We start from the raw sequence: 21,863 nt of genomic DNA on the forward strand, positions 1-21,863 counted from the left end.
CTTTAAGAGTTCTTTGCCATGAGGTGCTATAGGTTCTATAGTGTTGTCCAATCATAATATATAGTCAAATATTTGCAGAAATGTGACAGGTGTGCTCACTTTTGGGAGATACCATAAATGGTAGTTCAAAGTTTTGAGTAGATTTTGAGAACCACATCTATACAGGGTTTGGTTCTAAAGAGCCATGAAGAGCACTAACCCAGATCCCTTCATTACTGTACTTTTAATCCACCAGAAACAAGCACTGCTAATAGACAGACAGAATAACAGACAGGGTTAATGAGTGCACTCATTGTAGTCTCTACAGGCATGGCATGAGCCTTTGTTTTGTTACAGCATTGACAATGAGAAGTATTTATAGGAGATTTTTATGTAGCTTTTCAGTGTTTTTCTCAGGTACGTATACAGTAAGACACTTCTTTCCGTCCTTACTGAACTTCTACCATCTGATCCCGCTCAAAAACAGCCTCCCGTACCTCTTTGTTTAATGCTGTGTCTGGCTAAGTGTGAGTAATGTAAACATTTGTGAGGCAAATCCTTTCCAAAAAGGCCGGGAGCAGTGCCACCGGGTTAAGGGCTCCTGAGCCATGCCAAGACAGAATTATACAAAAAAAAAAACACTCAGACAGCATCTTCAGCACAGCCAAGAAAACCAAGAGAAGCTTTTAAAGGGTAACTATACCCACTTTTTTTTTTTTTTTTTAGCTTGAGCTCAGCTCAAATTTGAAAAATGCTTAAAAAAAAATTCAAATGGGCACTGGGTGATGTATGGGTTTAGGGGCGTGGCAGCTGATTGGGGCAGGGAGCTGATTGGGTTAGGCAATGTGCCTCTGATAGTGGTGAGATAGAGATGGTTGAACGTCGTCAGCAGGGTGGTGGTACTATTGATTGGCTGATTTGCATATTATAAGAGTCCATGTACCAAATTACACAGAAACATCATCCATGCCTATAGCACAGTTGAACCTAAGAGGGCGCTGCAGAGACAGAAATGACTACAAAAAAAGCTTTTTTAGGTTAGTAATTGTTTCTAAAAATTTTAAGCAGGACTGGTATGTTTCATTAGTTCAAAGAAGAACATTTCAGCTATTAATGAAAAAATACAGTTTAGGGTTTAGTGTCTCTTTAGGAATGATGTATTCGTTTTCTGGTAATCTGGTAAATTATTAAATTGGTCAGAATAAAAGATTTTCCTAGGAAAGTTAAAGTTTTAATCTCATAGAGGTACAGGGTTAATCCGGTAAAGGTTATTCTGATTGAGGTTAGAGGTTTAACAAAGGGACAATGTGGTAGATGATAAGGGATAATCTGGTAGAGGGTTAATCCGGTAATAACAAGGGGTTAATCTGGTAAGGGTAAGGGATAATCTGTTAGAGGGTTAATCCGGTAATAAGAAGGGGTTAATCTGGTAGGGGTAAGGAATAATCTGATAGAGGGTTAATTCAGTAATGACAAGGGTTAATCTGCCAGCGGGTTAATACAGTAATGACAAGGGTTAATCTGTCGGAGATAATCTGGTAGAGGGTTAATTTCATAATGACAAGGTGTTAATCTGGTAGAGGAAAGGGATAATATGGTAGAGGGTTAATCTGGTCATGACAAGAGGTTAATCTTGTAGGGGAAAGGGATAATCTGGTAAGGGCACAGTTATTCTGGTATAAGTAATGGGTTAATTCCTGGACATAAAAGGCAAATCTGGTAGAGGTAAAGGAATAAACTGGTAGAAATAAAGGGTTAATCTGGTTAAGAAATAATCTGGTAGACATAAAGGGTTAATCTGATCGTGGCAAGGGGTTAATGTGGTAGCGACAAAGGGCCAAAATGGTAGACATAAGGGATCATCTGGCAGAAGGTTAATTTAGAAATGACAAGGGGTTAATCTCGTAGGGGTACAAGGTTAATCGGGTACAGGTATGTGGTTAAACTGGTAGAGTCAGTGAGTCAGAGAGTTAATATATGGAAAGCAGCACAAAATGCAAAAATGACGACCCAGTATGGAATCGTATTAGAATATATCATAACACCTTTTAAGAATCTCCTTCTAATTTAGTATTTTATCATGTCACCCTAGTTTTACTAAAGAAAGGTCACCAATGAGACTGACAACACAATAATAACAATAAAAAAGTGTAAAACTTTACTTTTATTGTGACAGATGAGAAATTAAGAGAAAAACTAAACAAAAAACAAAAGAAATAGACACTGATTGTTAACCAAATAAGACTGGATGATAAAACAGCTATGACAGGATCCTTAAATATCCAGTTCAAACAACTAAAAACACATATTTATTAATAATAATAATAATAATAATAATAATAATAATAGTGCAGAGAAGAGAAGAAGGACACGTCATGGCTTCCGCCCTCACAGTGGAATGATTAGCGTGACGGGGTTTCTGTGATTATGGCGTAATTCCAGTGTTTTGCAGAGTTAGTTCTGGGTTAGAGAGAACATTCCTGGAGTCTAAACTGAGCGGAAGGTGGAAGTGGCGCGATTGGCTGGGGTTGTGCTTTTGGGGGGGTGTTAACTAAACCAAACCTTCACCCCCCCTCCCTGGAATCTGTCTGAAAATTAGGCTTCTGTTCAAGTATGAAAAGATCCAGACAATGGACAGACAGACAATAGACAGAAAACGGGGGCAGATCAGGAGGGCTACTGTTGTTTTGGGACTGGGAGCTAATATGCATAACTGCCCTTTTGCTGTAAATCAGTTTGTTTGTTCATTCTGGTCCTGAAAGCTCCATGTCCTGCACATTTTAGTGGTATCCCTGCTTTAATACAGTACAACGGTGGCAGTCTGAAAGGAGCCAAAATTTGATTTGTTTCTTAAATCAGATCTGTTCAGATTCAGACTGTCCTGATTGTTAGGGCGTTTTCACACCTGCATTATTTGTTTCAGTTAAATCAGACTCTGGTTTGTCTGTAACTTTAGTGCCTTTTGATTAAAACAATCAGACTGAGAACATCTCCTCAAGATGTTTTTGGGCCCCAAATGAACTCTGGAGCGGTTCGCTTGTGGTAAGAACGTGATCCGGTCTCAATCTGACCCAAATATCAAATATACTTCTTTTTATTTGAGCTAAACTGCTGATAAGGCGCAGTTTATTCTGATATATTAGCCAGATAAAGTTAATTACTGCAGCTAAGAACAAACACTGTATCTACTGCTCCATGCTGTTTACATGCGTGGTCTGTGCAGCGTTCACTGCTCGCATTGAAAACACTGTGTTTAAAAGGGCAGCTGCAAATTTTTTGCATTCTGGGTTAAAGCAAGACAGCTCCGACCAATCAGAAGATACTATGTACTCGCGTGGCATATTGGTGCATTTATGTTTTGTGCCTATGTGAAAATAAACTAAACAGAGGGAGAAACACTCCAAATATACAAACTCATCAACTGATCTGGACCATAGAAATCAACTACAGGTTAATCCTAGCTCATCATAGCATTTACAGCTAGATTAGCTGACATGCTAATCTAGACATGTCTAAAGCTTGTCCAGTCTAGCAACAGTAGCGACCAAAGAATGTCGTATCTATGGACAGAACATGGATAGGTAGGTCATTGTGATGCTGCATAGCCTGTGCACTGCACTTGAATCATACTGGATGTAAAGGTGGTACACCATCAAGTACTGCATACTGAGTTTTAAAGGGGAATTTCACAGGTTGTTCAAAGTTTCTGCATAAAGCTACACAAGCTACATCATTTTTTGAGTGGTATATTGAGTGAGATTGGTGTGAATTCAAATATTTGTGAATCTAAAGACATCTAAAAATTGAATGCCTTTAAAAGCTCCCTCAGAGAAACACATTACACCATAGTGGTTTTGTGATATTTTTTAGATATTGAACAATAAAACATGTCTTATTTAGGCTGTGGTGAAATGCCAAGACCCTAGTGCCTTGATAAAAAATATTTTTTTCAGATTTAAGACTATTATACCATCTTTTACATTACAGAAAAAAATATAAAACTTAAAGGGCATGTTTAGATTCAGTGGTAAATGAAATAAAATAGTGTATATTTATGTTGCAGTTGCATATACCCACACACATGCAACATACTTTACTAGACAGTGTAACAAATTTCACACCAAACCCTCACTCTTACCACTCTTAACCACAACCAGTTCTGAATAACTGCAGATTTGTATTGTTATAATCATTAAAATTCCCTTTTAATGCACAAATAAGCAGTACTACATAATTAATCAAGTATTTGTAAGACAATATGGCACTAAGTTCACACAGCAGGTAAAAGACTCAATTTGAGTGAGGTTATGGTTTTCAGTAAGGGTTTCAGTAGTCGGATCACTACCTCAAGTATTTTTGCGTATATTTGTCTCCTTTAAAATGAAATGAATAGGTTATGTCGCAATTGTGCATCCGCAGAAGAAAGAAAAATTAAAAGATAAAAGCTTTTAAACCAAGGACACAAATAAAAAAAAAGTGGGCGTGACCTAATAACATGGCCAGACACTGGAACTCCTTGATAGCTCCTGCGACGCTGGAGAAGATGAAACTGAAACTTCACGTGAAGCGCTGCTCTTTAGCTCATAAGCGTCAGTTTAGAAACATAAGCATCACTTTTACCTGCTTTGTGAACGTAGTCTATGATTAATACTTTGCAGGAAATATAAACTATAAACTATAGCTATACTATATTTGCCCTTCATATAGTGGTTACAGTTGGTGGGGACTGGGTTAAATTCAGCGGTATTGGAAGTGCTATGTTCCAATACCTCCTCATTAGATTCCTACACAAATATAAAAAATTCTGTTAGATTGTGTGTTAACGAGGTTAGAGTGGACTAAATTAATGACTTACTTTAAAGAGAAACACTGTTTGTTGGTTGCAGATTAAAGCAATACTCCAAGGATTCAAACCAATCCAACTAGGGATGCACTGAAATAAACATTTTTGGCTGACTACATAACAAACAACTTTTTGAACCATTGCATAAATTAAATAAACTTAACATACAGCTCTGGAAAAAATAAAAGACCACTTAAAAATATCATGAGTTGAAATTGAAAACCTCTGGAATATAATCAAGAGGAAGATGGATGATCACAAGCCATCAAACCACCAAACTGAACTGCTTGAATTTTTGCACCAGGAGTAAAGCAGCATAAAGTTATCCAAAAGCAGTGTGTAAGACTGGTGGAGAACATGATGCCAAGATGCATGAAAACTGTGATTAAAAACCACCAGGGTTATTCCACCAAATATTGATTTCTAAAACTTCATGAACTTGTTTTTTTTTGCATTATTTGAGGTCTGAAAACTTTCTGCAAATAAATGCTCTAAATGAGAATGTTTTTGTATTTGAATTTTAGGAGAAATGTTGTCCGTAGTTTATCGAATAAAACAACATGTTTAATGTTCATTTTATTCAAACATATACCTATAAATAGCAAAATCAGAGAAACTGATTTAGAAACTGAAGTGCTCTCTTCATTTTTTTCCAGAGCTGTATAATTTTCTCTTGCTTTTCAAAGAAAAAGCTATTACTAAACTACAATTTAAAAATATTTATAGAACACTGAACACTTTTAACATCCCAGCAGACATGCCAACCATGCACAATATTGTTCTGTATAGATTATTGTATATTCTTTTCACTTAGTCAGTCAACAAAAGGTGCTTTTATTTAAGCCATTTTTGGCCACATGCTTTTGGTTGCTGGATATTCAGTGCATCCCTAAATCAAACCTCTATCTGTGGAATACAATCAATTATCACAGACCATAAAGGAGAACCTGCTTTAACAGTCCAGTAGAGACATCTTACAGTGAAAGTCAATGGGCAACACTATGGCCACTGACACTATGGTCAATGTCCATTATATCAGCTCCGCTGATCCTATATTTAGGGCATTTGTAGTTTTTCACTTCTAACATAAATAATAACAGATTGTAGTTCTGTATCTCTGTCTCTGTATACTTTATTATTATTATCCTCCTCTTTTCACCCTGTTCTTCAATACTTAGAACTCCTCAGGAGTGAAAACCACCACAGAGCAGCTATTATTATTTGATTAGCATGGTGGTGGTGTATAAGGTGTTAGTGTGTGTGTTTGCTGATGATACAGTGAGTTGATTAGATGCAGCAGTGCTGCTGGAGTTTTTAAACACTGTGTTTTTAATCACTCACTGTCCTCCACTCTATATAACTGTATTTTTCACACTATTAAGCACACTTCTATCTATTTTCTGGTCTATTTTCACGCACTAGGCTTACTGGATTATAAGGCACATTTTATGCGACATAAGTAACTAGTAGTAAGGAACAGGGGTGTCACCAAGTTTTCCTTCTAATTCAGCAGTAATGCTAAGCTAGTTTTAGCAAACAAAACTGTACAAAAAAAAAATCCAGACGCATAAAAGAGTGCTGGATGTTAATCTACACAGATTTCTCTTCTAAAAACTCTTTATTTGGGTGAGTAAAGCACTTCCAGTTTATTTACAGTAAGCTTAGATTTCCAGATTTCCACTTAAGCTGGAGCATTAGCATTAACGGCTAACCGCTAGTAGTTAGTGGCTAATGCCGCCCGTCAGCGCTACACTGAGAAAGCCTGAGAGCTCTGGTAACCCAGAGTGGTATTAGCTAGCGGTAGCTTGTTTTAACTTGGTAAACACGCACACTAGAGTTCAATATACTCACCTCTGAAAAACAAACTAGCACTGTGGTCAGCGACTAATGCTAATGCTGCTCCAGCAGTGCTAGTCTAACTAGAACTAAACTGAAACTCACTAATAACTCTGTACTTCAGCAGAGCAGCTTAACGGCTTCTTAATACCTGACTGGTAGAATTAATACGTAAGGATGATTTTTGGGAAAATTTAAGGATTTTAAGCGCCTTATAGTGCAAAAAATACGGTATACACTCCAACCTATAGCTGCTCCACCTTGTAGATAAAGTAAAGTCAGAGCAGCAGAGACACTGAGGTGTTTAAAAACTCCAGCAGCACTGCTGTATCTGATCCATTCACTGTACCATCATCACAACACACACTACTAACACCTCATACACCACCACCATGCTAATCAGTGCTAATCCCTGCAGTGCTGCGAATAATAATGACCCACCACCCAAATATTTATAATAGCTGTAACTCTGTGATGGTTTTCTCTCCTGTGGGGTTCTGAGTATTGAAGAAAAGGGTGAAAGAGGAGGATAATAATAATAAAGTATGCAGAGAAGCAGATACAGAAGTGTCCTTTATGATCAGTGGAGCTTATTTTGATGCTAATTAAACTAAAAATTAGTTTAGAAACAAAGACATTGTCATAATATTCTGATTAGGCTGTAAAACTGTGCATTTGTTCCATTTTTGTTCTGTTTAAACTACAGGTAAGCTACGGTTTGGAGCTTAGAGTTTCTAAATCCTGCTTCTCCCCAATACACCTGACTTATCTCCTGAAGGGCTCCATAATCAGCAGAGGAGCTCCATCAGGTGGTGCTTTGGGTTCATAAGAGCAAGGTTAAAGGAGAAATCCAGAGTGAAATGGACTTTTAGTGTAGTGAAACATTATAACAAGTAGAAACTTTGTAAAATAGCCCACCTCCTTTCACTCCTTGCATTCAGAAATACAGAGTTTTTAGCTAGTGATAGGGGCATAGATTTACCCATGCAAAGAAATGGCTATTTTTACACCATTAATACGCTCAAAGTAGCTCCACACTTCACTGGTAGAATTCTGAGGGCCCTAACATTTAAAACGAAGCACTGAGATCTTTAAATGTGCACAGGTAGTTTATTAAAATCACTGTTTATACACACAGTAACTGTAGGTCGTTTATTTAAAAAAAACAACAACACACTATACACACACGCCGTCTTGAAATGAAGTCACAATAAGTCAATTGACGAGCATAGATAAATAGGTAGGAAAGAGGAACAGATTGATGTAGCTTAAACATATCTCTATAATATTCATGCATTTCCACAGGATTTATTTTAAAATCTGTTCGCCCTATCCTACCATTTTTTTTGCGCTCATCACTCGACTTATCATCAGGACCCTCAGAATTCTACGAATAAAGCGTGGAGCTACTTTAAGCTTGTTAATGGTGTAAAAATAGCCATTTTAACGCTATGCCATAAAAGGAAATACAGCACAGCACCAGGTAACACTCAATTTAACTGCGATAGAAGCAATGCTGACATGTCATAGACAGTAGGTACAGATCCCTCCCTCAGAAGAAGTCTGGTTAATCCTGCTGTGAACTGTCTGAGGTTCTCAACCAGCAGACTGAAATGATGTTTCATCAACTGATCTAGTGGGTGGGGTTCTGGTGGGGGTTGATGGATGGATTTTTTTCATGCTTGTTAATGGTATGAAAATGGCTACTTTAAAGCTACGCTATGCCCCCATCACCAGCATTGTGAGCCTGTTGGGAGCATTGGCTAAAAGTGCTGTATTTGAGAATACAGCACAGCACTAGTTCATGCTTCACTGCGATAGAGGCAATGCTGACATGCCACAGACAGTAGGTACAGATCCCTCCCTCAGAAGAAGTCTGGTTAATCCTGCTGTGAACTGTCTGAGGTTCTCAACCAGCAGACTGAAATGATGTTTCATCAACTGATCTAGTGGGTGGGGTTCTGGTGGGGGTTGATGGATGGATTTTTTTCATGCTTGTTAATGGTATGAAAATGGCTACTTTAAAGCTACGCTATGCCCCCATCACCAGCATTGTGAGCCTGTTGGGAGCATTGGCTAAAAGTGCTGTATTTGAGAATACAGCACAGCACTAGTTCATGCTTCACTGCGATAGAGGCAATGCTGACATGCCACAGACAGTAGGTACAGATCCCTCCCTCAGATGAAGTCTGCTGGCTAATCCTGCTGTGTACTGTTTGAGGTTCTTAACCAGCAGACGAAAATGGCGTTTCATCAACTGATCTAGTGGGTGGGGCTCAGGTGGGGGTTGACAGATGAGGGGTGGTGCCAGGGTGGTTCTATGCTAATTTCCTCATTATGATGACACATTAAAGGAGGAGCATCCAAACAGCTCATAGAGGCTAATGATTCCTGACACCAATCTCTATCAGCTGATTTAGAGAAAACAGATGAAGGGATGGATGGATGGATTTTTTTCCACAGTAGGTACAGATCCCTCCCTTAGAAAAAGTGTTCTGTCTGAGTTTCTCAACCAGGAAACGAAAATGGCGTTTCATTAATTGATCTAGTGGGTGGTTTTATGATGGTTTCTTCATCATGACATCAAAATAAGGGCTCATCCAAACGGCTTATAGAAGCATATGATTCCTGACACCAAACTCTTTCAGCTGATTTACAGAAAACAGATAGATAGATGGATTTTTCATGCTTGTTAGTAGTGTAAAAATAGCCACTTTAGAGAGAGTAGAATTGGCTATTTGACTAAAGTTTATATTCTTTATCATGTTTCACTATATACACCTCAAGACCATTTCACACCTGATTTCTCCTTTAAGAAACACTGGCCTGTAGTAACAGCTGCAGAAATGAGGCTGATAAAACTGTGGAGTATTGCTTTAACAGAAAAAAGAGGTAACATAGAGATGTGTGTAGGCCACCTGATTCCTAGTGAATACCATAATAATAATAATATTAATAATAATACAATCAAGGGAGAATAAAACAGTAGATGTGGGTGAAGAACACAAGTCCTCTAGTCCTCCTCATCCTCGTCCTCGCTGATGCTGTGCGAGTCGCTGAAGTGCGGAGGGGAGCTGGAAGGAGAGGTTTTGGCGAAGAAAGGAAGACGAAATGTGGGTGAAGGAGAGCGCTCGTCTCTCACCGGGCTGCTGCTGGGGCTGTGCCGGGGGCTGATCGCCTGCAGCATCCGCCCTTTACCCTCCTTCAGCATGTGCTTCTGGAAAACGCAAAACAACAGAACAGAGAAGTGAGAAACAGTTGGACAAGGTGGCTGAAAGAACCGAATTTGATTATTTAAAGGGGAGCTGTTATTCCTCTTTGTAGAATAGGTCTATGTTCTATACAAATTATGTTCAAAATCACTTTTACATAAAGATAAAGATTCAGTCCCTTTCAGAACGAGCCGTTTAAGGGCTCTGTCACTTTTATGCAAATAAGCTGTTGCTTTAGTGTTTTTAGTGTTAACTTGTGCTAAATGGCAATATGCTTAACTGCATAAACAAGCTAGTTTTTGCTTAATTAATAAAAGTAATTACATTTCCCTCATCTGCTGACTTGCCACGCACAGTAGCTACAGATTCCTCCCTCAAACGAAGTCTGCTGGCTAACCCTGCTGTGTACTGTCTGAGGTTCTTTCTCAACCAGCAGGCCGAAATGGTGTTTAATCAACTGACCTAGTGGGTGGGGCTCTGGTGTGGGTTGACTGGTGAGCAGTGGTGCCAGGGTGGTTCAATGCAGGTTGTCCTTATTGTGATGTCATATAAACTTAACTCTTTCAGCTGATTTAAAGAAAACGGATGGATTTTGTTTTTATGCTTGGAGTGTTTATAGGAGTAGTCAAGACCCAAGCGTAAATACAAAAGCATGCAAAAAAAAGTATTTTTACATTATTATGAAGATCTAGTTTTAGCACTAAATAGTACAGGGTTTATACACTTCTCAACCAATACATTTTCGTGACTTTTTCATGACTATTCCATGCTTTTGTGGCAAATTTCAACAACCATACAATCTTTAAAACATCAGTACAAACATGGCAAAAAAACTGAACTTCTAAAAATATATGTCAAACTGGTTAAAGTAGGCCTATATCTTATAAAAATAAAAAAAAGCACTTTTACAAGCTGAATAACAGTTCTGCGTATATTCCTGCCATATATGTGTCTGAATGACGCCAGACAGCATGAAATCTGCATTTTTCTCTTACTTTACTCTAACTTTACAGCTATAGTATACTGAAGCTGAAAGTCTGAATAGGATCCACATAGACATCCAGCTAATTTTAACAGATGTGACGGAGTTACCCAAACATTAAATCGTTTTTTAAGCCAAAAAAAAGTCAATAAACTATTTTTTTCTTTCAAATTCCCATGACTTTTCTGAAACTTTCTGGGTATTTTATTTATTTTTTAAACATTTCCAGGCCTGGAAATTGCTATTTTCAAACTCCATGACTTTTCCAGGTTTTTCATGACCATACAAACCCTGATAGGAGCAGACATTGTGTGTGTTTGTTTGTTTTTAGCTTCTGAACTTAACAGTAATGAGTAGTGAAGAAGCTCGTGCCAAAGTTGGTAAAATTATTAATTTGCAGTTAAAAAAATCCGCTCCTCCAAAAAAGTTCCAGATGTACTGTGTGCTTTAACATTGTCAGCACTAGTAATTAGACAAGTTAGCTTTCTAGCATCAGTGCAAAACTAAAAAAAGCAAGCTTTCCTCATCATCAACATTGAATTAAAAATGTATTTTTGGTTTTCAGTCGACCAAATAATTTTATACTGACTAGTTAATTGTAAGTCATACTGCAGTGTTTGGATTAGTTTTTTTAAAGTAGGGAAGGCAGGTAGGAGCAACTTAATAATTTGCAGTTCAAAAAAAAACCACCCATCCCCCCCAAAAAAGTTTCCAGATGAACTGCATGCTTTAGTACAAGTAATTAGACAATGTTAGCTTTCTAGCATCAGTGCAAAACAAGCAAGCAAGCTTGCAGCAGCATTGAATTAGAGGTAATTTTGGTTTTCAGTTGATCAAATAATTTATACTAAACAATGACTAGTTTACTGAAAGTCACACTTGCAGTGTTTCCTCTAAAATTAGGATTTTTTTAAGTAGTGAAGGCAGTAAAGACACCATGGAACCCCCTCCTCCCTTAGCCATAAGTATTTTGTCTCACCAGTGCACCGTCTGGTCCAAACATCTGCAGGAAGTTGCCGATAAACTCTCTGGATTTCTCCTCCCATTTCTGGATGAGGTCAATGCTCTTCTCCTCCACCTTCTGAACAAACTCTTTACTCTTCTCCTCCACGTCCCGCACCTTCTGCTTCACCTTATCCACACGCTCCTGCAGGTTATACTTCTTCTCCTGCAAACATCACATCACACGTACACACCAAAACGTACAGAACCAGTCAAAATCCAGATTATAGCAAGAACCACTCAACTAAGTGAAGAAAAAAAAATACTTTAAGAAATGTCATGAACTTGCTAATGTTAAAACGTTTTGATGAAACTGGCACTCATCAGGTCCAGCCCAGTAAAGGAAGAGCAAGAGATACCTCATTTGCAAAGGATAAGTAAGTCAGAATTACCAGCCTCACAAACCGTAAGTTAACAGCACCAATTCAATGCTTAGCTAACGTGATTACCATATTTTTTGCACTATGAGGTGCATTTAAAATACTTAAATTTTTCCAAAAATCATCAGTGTGCCTTATAATCCGGTGCACCTTATGTATAAATTTTACCAGTCAGGTATTAAGGAGCAGTAAAGTTATAAGAGTAAGAGTTATACAGGAGTTTCAGTTTAGTTCTCCAGCACTATGAGCAATATCGGCCTGTAGCCTCCTGCTAACGCTGGACAGCACTGCTGGAACAGGATTAGCATTAGCTGCTAACCGTGCTGAGCGCTAGCTCTTTGGCTGTTCAAAGGTGAGTATTATCGGCCTGTATGCTGCTGCTAACCCCAGACAGCACTGCTGGAGCAGCATTGGCATTAGCTGCTAACCACAGTGCAAGCTCTTTTGCTGTTCAGATGCGAGTATATTGGACTGTAGCCTGCACGTTCACTGTGTTAAAACAAGCTATGTGGGATTAACCGCTAGCTAATATTGTCTTGGCTTACTAGAACATTTAGAGTTTCTCAGTGTAGCTCTGTCGGGTGGCATTAGCCTCTACCCACTATCGGTTAGCCTCTAATGCTAATGCTGCAAGCTTACAATAAGGTACGACTTATAGTGCAAAAAATATTAAGTAATTGAAGTGATTTCAGTTTTTTTTGGAGGTGTTGTTGAAGGTACAGTCTGAACTCACGTTGATGAAGCTGACGTTTAGCTCCTTGGCAGTGTATCCTCTCTGCAGGTTGCGTCTCACGTAGACGTCGTAGTCTCGGACGATGCGCGTGATTATGTCTGATGTGGAGATGCCTTCTGTCCTTTGCGTGGGTGCAAACATGCCTTGAAATGAAAAGATCAGGAGATAAGATTATTCATTCAGACAACATTCTTAAAATTGCCATAATGCCATAATCTGGATTAGAACATTACTCAAATATTCACTATTCACTGTATACCTGTAACTCTACCTCTTCACTACTTTACTTTAACTGATGCTCTCAAACACTTTATTAAGAGACAAGAAATTCAAGTAATTAACTCTTGATGAGTTCAGCACAGCTGTTAACTGAAAGCCTGAATTCCAGGTGACTCTACCTCATAAATCTGACTGAGGGAGGAGCTACTTTGAAGAATGTAAAATATAAAACACTTATAATTAATAATTCCATGTTTTTTATAGTTTGGATGACTAGTATTTATTTAAAATGCAGAACATTTTAAAATAATGAAAAAAAAAACTCCATTTAAAACCTATGCACTGCAGATTCATACTGGGTTAAAAGCAAACTGCAAAAATGCATACAGCAGATGTATAACAGACTAAATCAGTCCATAATTAAAGCTGTCTGACTTTAAAACCACATACACTGAAAACAACATACTGGGTTAAAATCTTCTCACTTGTCATACTGTAAAAATAATTAACAGATCATAACTAGATCACAATTTGAGCATGACGTTACTCTGCTGCCTGTGTTTCGTTTATGCACACTTGTTTCACACTCACACGTGATATTTTTCCAAGCACACAGTTTTGTATATTCTAGATGATATTGTAGAAATGTGAAATTCTGTACATTTATGACTTAGATTGCCACCTACCTGCCTCCTTTATGTGTTTGTAAACATCATCACTCCCTGCTGAAACGTATGGGATATCATCATGGGCCACAAAGTCAATCTGTGTGGATAGAAAAGACAGTGTGTCCTAAAACGTAGAAATTTGGAATATATTGACTGTATTAATGTCCAGGCTAGTATTTAGTAGTTGTTATATAACAGACACTGAATATATTGCTTTGGCCCGTCACTCACTCTGTGTTCGGTAAGAAATTCTGCCGTTAGTGTCCACGGTGCGTCTCTGACCACCTCATCCACGTATCGACAATGGCTCACCGCATCGTAACGCTCGTCCTCATTCATTACCGTAAAGCCCTTTAGTTTGTGTGTTAAACCATCGCTGCATACTGTAAAAAAAAAAAAAAAAAACAGAACAACAAAACAGCACAATAATAGTTACATTACATTACTGTACAACTGTACAGGGGTTGAACAATGAAACTGAAACACCTGGTTTAAGAGCACAATAACTGATTGTGGAAACGGACAGTTCTGGTGGAAATAGGAGAGTTGAGGTGAACATTGAATTCTGCGTGATTTGATCAGCCGTGGTTTTATGTTTTTTGGATACAATCCGGGTTAGCACCCGAACATCCCTTTCAGACAGCTTCCTCTTACAGCATCCACAGTTAATCCTGTTGGATGTGGTTGGTGCTTCTTGGTGGTATGCTGACATTACCCTGGATACCGTGGCTCTTGATGCATCACAAAGACTTGCTGTCTTGGTCACAGATGCTCCAGCAAGACGTGCACCAACAATTTGTCCTCTTTTGAACTCTGGTATGTCACCCATAATGTTGTGTGCATGGCAATATTTTGAGCAGAACTGTTAATTGCTACTAATTAAACCTTCACACTCTGCTCTTACGGGTGCAATGTGCAATTAATGAAGATTGGCCACCAGGCTGCTCCAATTTAGCCATGAAACCTCCCACACTAAAATGACAGGTGTTTCAGTTTCATTGTCAAACCCCTGTATTTTCTATTAAACAGTTAGTGGGTTAAAATAACTCCTCAATCATTAGTCAGACTGTAGAAAATTAATACAGGACTAAAATCAGTCCATATTTACAACTTTCAGGTTGCAAAAACGATATAAGCTTCAGATCCATACTAGTGCCAGCTGGCTGCTGATGAGATCCAGTTTCATCATAAAGTTTTTGATGGTCTGTATGACTGCACTTGAGAATACTTTTTTAAAGTTCTTTAAATTCTTTTTTTTTTTATTATTATTGACGGACCTTAATTTTTTTTTTTTATCATTTTGTCTTTACTTAGTTAAGTAGTTCTTGCTTCTCATAATCTGGATTAGAACATTCCTCAAATATTCACTATTCACTGTATACCTGTAACTCTACCTCTTCACTACTTTACAACTGATGCTCTCAAACACTTTATTAAGAGACAAGAAATTCAAGTAATTAACTCTTGATGAGTTCAGCACAGCTGTTAACTGAAAGCTTGAATTCCAGGAGATACTTCCTCATAAAGCTGCCTGAGAAAATCCAGCAGAGATGACTTAAGTGTTAATCTACAATGCAGACTTTTGACTGGTACTGTACAGCCAGAACAATACAATACAACATGTTATAACTGAAAATGTGTATTAAAATAAGTGAAAAGGTAACTATTGTATTTTTTATTACTTGTAGCTTGCATATTGGTGTGGCACAGTGCATAACACCACTCCCTATCAGTGAGCTATCACATCATTTTGGAGACTGGGGTTCAGTTCCTGCTCTGGGTGACTGAATGCTGTGCTACACCAATAAGAGTCCTTGGGCAAGACTCCTAACACTACATTGGTTAATCTCTGTTATAGAAATAACCCTGTAAATTGCTCTGGATAAGAGCGTCAGATAAATCTTGTAAAAAAAACCCCCAAAAAAACATGTAACTGTTGCCTCACCGCCTACTATAAGATGAGTGTTGGGGAACAGACGCTTGGCCTGCATCAGAGCGCGGGCGTGTCCAGAGTGGAACATGTCAAAAATCCCATCAGCGTACACACGCACCGGGCGATTCGCTAAAACAGAAATAAATACAGAATTAATTCAACACATTTTACTGTGTATATATTGTATAGAGTATTTATTTACAGTTAACTGACGTGTTCTCCTGGTTTAGTAGGTTATACGTACCTGGTGTACCTCGGCGGGCTTCCTCTAAACTCACTCGAGTGTACTTTGCCCTCACAACCTCCAGCTGATCAGCAAATGGGGCAGGGTCTGTCAGACCCTACAACAACCCAACAAAAATGCACATAAACAGATTACGGTACACACTTTTTTTATTATTAGAAATACAGCTCTGGAAAACAATTAAGAGACCACTTAAAAATGATGAGTTTCTCTGATTTTATCAAATTGAAAACCTCTGGAATATAATCAAGAGAAAGATGGATGATCACAAGCCATCAGATCAAACTGAACTGCTTGAATTTTTGCACCAGGAGTAAAGGCATAAAGTTATCCAAAAGCAGTGTGTAAGACTGGTGGAGTGGAACATGTCAAGATGCATGAAAAAACAGGGTTATTCCACCAAATATTAATTTCTGATCTTTAAAAACTTTATGAATATGAACTTGAACTGTCACCCCTTTGTGCTCATGCGTCACTCAAATCAAATAAAAGTGCTATAAGCAGTGTGTAAGACTGGTGGAGGAGAACATGTCAAAATGCATAAAAACTTTGATAAAAAACAGGGTTATTCCACCAAATATTGATTTCTGAACTCTTAAACCTTTATGCAAATGAACTTGTTTTCTTTGCATTGTTTGAGGTCTGAAAGCTCTGCATCTTTTTTGTTATTTCAGCCATTTCTCATTTTCTGTAAATAAATGCTCTAAATGAGAATATTTTTATTTGGAATTTGGGAGAAATGTTGTCTGTAGTTTATGGAATAAAACAACAATGTTCATTTCACTTAAATATATACCGTATCACATGTTAGTCTGTCACCCCTAATAGTGGAATAAGTGACACTAACAGCTCAGGATAATAGCAGGACATCCTACAACCACATCCCATTTTTCAGCAGGATAATGCTTGCCCACACACATCAAGGGTCTCCCAGGAATGTCTTCATTAGATTACCGCACATTCTTGGCCTGGCCTGTTGCCAAATTTATGGCCAATAGAGCATTTATGGGAGAAGCTGAAACAGGAACCTACAAGTGTAGAGCTACAGGATCTACAGGCCGAGCTGCACCAAACGTCTGTAGTTAAACGTGCTGCAGGATGCTACAGGGAACCAGTATCCTGGTATCCAGGCTAGAGGCACCCAACAGGGTACTGGACCCTCCTTTCAATTGTACAGTTTTCCCCAATAAAGTTATAGTTTTACTCTAATATGTTATCAATACATTTACACAGATAATAATATAATAATAATCAACTTTTTGATATGTTATTTTTGTCAATAAAATATACAGATAGAAAGATACTTTATTGATCCCAGAGGGAAATTCTGGTATTCAGCACTAGGCACAAAGTCTGGACGCACCTTAAATTTAGTGTTTTTTCATTATTTTATAATGTTCTTATTGTAGATTAATACTAAATTCATTGAGACATGAAGAAAACATATGCTATTATGTAGTAAACCAAGAAGAGTTCAACAAACCAGAATATGATTTATATCGTTGCACACCTTGGCGTCTTTTCAGAGAGGTTTACGAGGTAGTCAAGACTTTTACTTTAATTAGTTGAATTTCTTGCCTCTTTATATGTTTAAGAGCATCAGTTGTAAAGTAGTGAAGAGTTACTGGTATACAGTGAATAGTGAATATTTGAGTAATGTTTTAATCCAGATTATGAGAATAACTACTTAACTAAATAAAGAAAAAAATACTTTAAAAATTGAAGGTCATTGAATCTGAAACATTTCAAGACTTTTGAAGGACCATTAAAAACATGCTGATGAAACTGGCACTCATCAGGACCGGTCTAGGGAAGAAAGTGCAAGAGTTTCCTCTGTTGTACAGGATAAATTCCAGCCTTAGAAACCACAAGTTAACAGCTCCCCAGATAAGAGCACCAAAATGATTCACAGAGTATTTATTTGGTTTGTTTAACACTTTTAAGTTACTACATGATTCATTATGTGTTTCCTCATGGTCTGGATGAAACTCAAGATATCAGTTACAGTGCCAGAAAAGTAATAAAAAATATATATATATATATTTGACACCCTCTTATTACTCCACTCACTGAAGTCAGTCGTGGGATTTTCCCACTCCATCCCTCTTCCTCTGCATCTCCGTTCGGTCCTTCTCTTCTCCTCTTCCTGCTCTGCCCTGAACTCTGTGCTGCTTCCATGCCTGAAAGTGAAGGACATGTCTGAGTTACTGCAGTTCACCACCAGAGAGAGCTCTCAGTAAACACAGCACAGACAGGCTGTCTCACTGCTGACCGGGTCAAAATGGGTGTGGCATGAACATTTTAATATTCACCAATAAGGAACAATAAGCTTTAATTGTAAACTGTGATTATCATGTGATATCATAAAAAACAACACATTTACACATGACATATATCCACTTCTGTATTAGGACTGCAGAAATTTGGCCCTACACACAGAAATTATAAGGAGTGTTTCAGACCAGATTGCTTTCAGAAAGTGGCTTGTAGAGGTTTGAGATATGGACCCAAAAAAAATAAACTATATCCCTAAAAATTCTATAATTTTATCGATAAAGAAAATGGTCATGTAAAGATTTTACTTTTACCCATATAAACATTGTAAGATTCCAAAATTATAATCCAAAATTATATATACTATACTAACATATGTCTATATAATATACAGAGTGTAAAAATAGCTTTTGCATCACTTTATATGGTGCTGTGTGTTTAAAAAAAAACAAAACTAAAATTCTAACGTAAGAACTAAAAATCTAAATCGTAATCAAAAATTGCTCATATATTTAAAAAATATAGATTATTATTTTTTTTACAATATTGCCCAGCCCTGATTTATTCATACATAGATTTTGCTAGCTTTTTTTACACTCTCTGTAATAAAATGGGGCCCGTTGGATCAGTGTTCTTTAAGCAGTGATAAAATTCTCAATAGGCATATTGTCGATACAATAAGAAAATGTATTACGATACGATAAAAAATCAACAGCTTTTGTTATATTGTCCAGCTCTAAATGTTGGTCTAGATAACCAGCTTTTCAACCATATTAAACACCAAATACCAACTTAGACCATCTTAAACTAGGTAGCCACCAGCAAAAACTGACCCTAAACTGGATTTTTAGCTACTTTAACTACTAATATATCCACCTTTTGTTGGATTTTTAATGATTAATTAAAACAAGCTAAAACTAGGACACAAAAAGCACTAAACACATTTTTATACACTGAGAAGTTCGTCCAAAACCACAAAGCCAGGTGTTAAGCTTGCATGAGCTGTTACCTATCTCTGTAAAACTCAACATCAGCATTGTACTCTGCTCTTTTTTAGTATTTTAATGCAGGTTTATGACACAGTAAGAGTAACAGTTTAAAAAAAGTGTGTGTAGTAAGTAAAACGAGCTGATATGAACCTTGAAGGGGACTGCTTACTGCTTAAATAAAAAAAATGAAAAAATAACAATAGTTGTGGTCATTTTAAAAGGAAGCTGTCTGTTTACAAAAAAAATAATACATTTTATGTAAGAATTAAAAATCTAAATCATAACCCAGAATTACTCATCTATTTCAAAATTAAGATTAAGATTAATTTTATTTGCAATATCGCCCAGCTCTAATACACATTTTTTGCTACACATTATCAATTTAACATTATTATTATTTACACTCTCTGTAATGAAATTGGGTCAGTTAGGTCAGTGCTCTTTAAGCAGTGATAATATTCCTGAAAGACACAATTATAAATTTATCACAATGCCATAAAATATTCACAGCTATTTATATACTGTCCACCTCTAATTTGTACGGAGCCCCTAAAGGGACGTGGTGTATTATTATTTTTTTTTTTACGTAGAAAGTGGTGAGCACCACAAAAGCAGCCTTCATTAAATCACAAATGGCAGCTAAATACATATGATTTTGATAACTGGATGGAGGAGCATGTGCACAGCACAACGTAGCAGTCTGTGAAGTCAGGTTCAGACAAGTGAATATACTAAGTGGTGCTCACGACTTAGCATGTGGTGCTCACCACGTAGTATGTGGTGCTCACGACTTAGTATGTGGTGCTCACGACTTAGTAAGTGGTGCTCACGACTTAGTAAGTGGTGCTCACGACTTTCTACGTAAAAAAAAAAAAAATACACCACGTCCCTTTAGGGGCTCCGTAAATTTTTGGTCTAGATAACCAGATTTTCAACCAAATTAAACACCAATTACCAGCTTAGACCATTTGAAATCAGGTGGCCACCAGCAAAAGCTGATTTTAAACTGAATTTTTAGCCACTATTACTACTTATATCCTACTTTTTGTGGGACTTTTAATTATTATATCTCACCTATTTTACAACAGGAAACCTTTACAGGGGACACATTCCTTTTTCTGACGTGGCACAACCGGCAGCTTTTAGAGCAAGGACACAATTCCTGCCTCAATTCTTCCCTTTAACATCCCCTTCAGTCCTTCTACTGTCCTCTACCCAACTTTTAAGCCTGTAAACGCCTTAAAACAGGCTAAAATTAGGACACAAAAAGCACTAAACTCAGTTTTACACACTGAGAAGTTCGTCCTGACCCACAGAACAGAGCTAGGCGTTAAACGTTAACTACTTAACCAGCTGTAAAACTCAACATCAGCGCTGTCCTTAGCTCTCTTTTGGTATTTTAATGCAACTTTGGGGCACAGATCATTTAAAATCTGGCTAAAAAAACGTAAAACTAGTTTTTAAAAAAGCGAGTTGATACGAACCCAGTTCAGGAGGAGGAAGCCTGTAAGCGGGGGAAGAGAGGGTCAGCGGGCGAAATAAGCTTCAAATTCCGTGTTTCTGTGTGTTAAATACTAAACAAACGCGTTTAAAGTGTGTTAAAGTCCCTAACTACATTTTCTAAGCAGTTAAAAGCACAGTTTTAAAACCCGGAGCGGAACATTTCTGCAGTAGACGCTGTGCTGTTTTGACAGCTCCGCGGGAAATGACGACACGCGCGCCGTCACGGGAAGCTTTGTTAGCTTAGCTTAGCGTAGCTGTTAGCTTAGCTTCTAGCTAACTGTCTAAAATACACTGTTTTAAACATGTATATTTATGTAATTTGATGCTAAACCTGGGTATTTAGGTCACACAACACAGTCTATTTACACTGTGCTAGCCAGCTAAGCTAAGCTAGTTAGCTAGGTAGTCAACGAATACGGGTAGCCCCTAGCCAGAGCCGGGCGATTATGACCCTAATATAATATCACGATATTTTAGAGGATTTTTGCGATAATATTGAAGCCCATTCCCACCACCTAAAATTACACATTTTTTTCTTATCACTAATTAAACTGCTATCTCAATATTTTGAGATATTAAGTCATTATTTTGAGATAGCAAGTCTGTTTGCTTTTGAAAAAAAAGTTTTTCTTTCAAAATAGTGACTTACTATCTCAAAATAATAAGATAGTATCTCAAAATAATGACTTATATGTATTTTGAGATAGCAAGTTGTTATTTTGAGAAGGCAAGTCGTTATTTTGAGATACTAAACCGTTATTTTAAGATACTAAGACATTATTTTAAGATAGAATTTTTTTTCTCTCCAATGAACCCTTCCACTAAGCCCATTCTCACCACCTAAAATTAACAAAAGAAATCCAGCACATATTTTCTCTTTTTATGAAGTAAACTGCTTTCCCATTATATTGAGATATTAAGTCATTATTTGAGAAAGTAAGTAATTATTTTAAGATACTATCTCATTATTCTAAGATACTAAACTATTATTTTGAGATACTAAGTCATTATTTTAAGATATTTTCTCTTATTATGAAGTAAACTGCTTTCTCATTATATTGAGAAA

At 37.4% G+C, this 21,863-nt stretch overlaps 1 protein-coding gene across 2 annotated transcripts; it reads right to left on the bottom strand.

Annotated features, from left to right (window-relative positions):
• Positions 1-2,125: 2,125 nt before the first annotated feature.
• pcyt1ab (phosphate cytidylyltransferase 1A, choline b) lies at positions 2,126-21,016 on the bottom strand. Of its 2 annotated transcripts, XM_049483721.1 has the most exons (10): positions 20,779-21,016; positions 20,369-20,522; positions 18,102-18,211; positions 16,032-16,128; positions 15,800-15,916; positions 14,086-14,237; positions 13,873-13,951; positions 12,968-13,110; positions 11,832-12,020; positions 2,126-9,875 (listed from the first exon to the last, which is right to left on the bottom strand). In XM_049483721.1, exons 3-10 carry the CDS (start codon positions 18,207-18,209, stop codon positions 9,672-9,674), a joined length of 1,089 nt encoding a protein of 362 aa, XP_049339678.1. In that variant the 5' UTR covers positions 18,210-18,211; positions 20,369-20,522; positions 20,779-21,016; the 3' UTR covers positions 2,126-9,671. The 2 variants fall into 2 exon arrangements, with proteins under 2 accessions (XP_049339678.1, XP_007257831.2); XM_007257769.4 differs by lacking the exon at positions 20,369-20,522 and having other exon boundaries at positions 20,779-21,015.
• Positions 21,017-21,863: the final 847 nt, after the last annotated feature.

Source organism: Astyanax mexicanus, chromosome 9, assembly GCF_023375975.1.
Source record: "Astyanax mexicanus isolate ESR-SI-001 chromosome 9, AstMex3_surface, whole genome shotgun sequence".
Lineage (NCBI taxonomy): Eukaryota > Metazoa > Chordata > Actinopteri > Characiformes > Acestrorhamphidae > Astyanax > Astyanax mexicanus.

Coding starts and splice junctions, on each gene's coding strand:
- pcyt1ab (XM_049483721.1), bottom strand. CDS start 18,209: ATGGAAGCAGCACAGAGTTCAGGGCAGAGCAGGAAGAGGAGAAGAGAA. Junction 15,917..16,031: donor AGCCCGCCGAGGTACACCAG/GTACGTATAACC, acceptor TTTCTGTTTTAG/CGAATCGCCCGGTGCGTGTG. Junction 13,111..13,872: donor CAAACACATAAAGGAGGCAG/GTAGGTGGCAAT, acceptor TTTCATTTCAAG/GCATGTTTGCACCCACGCAA.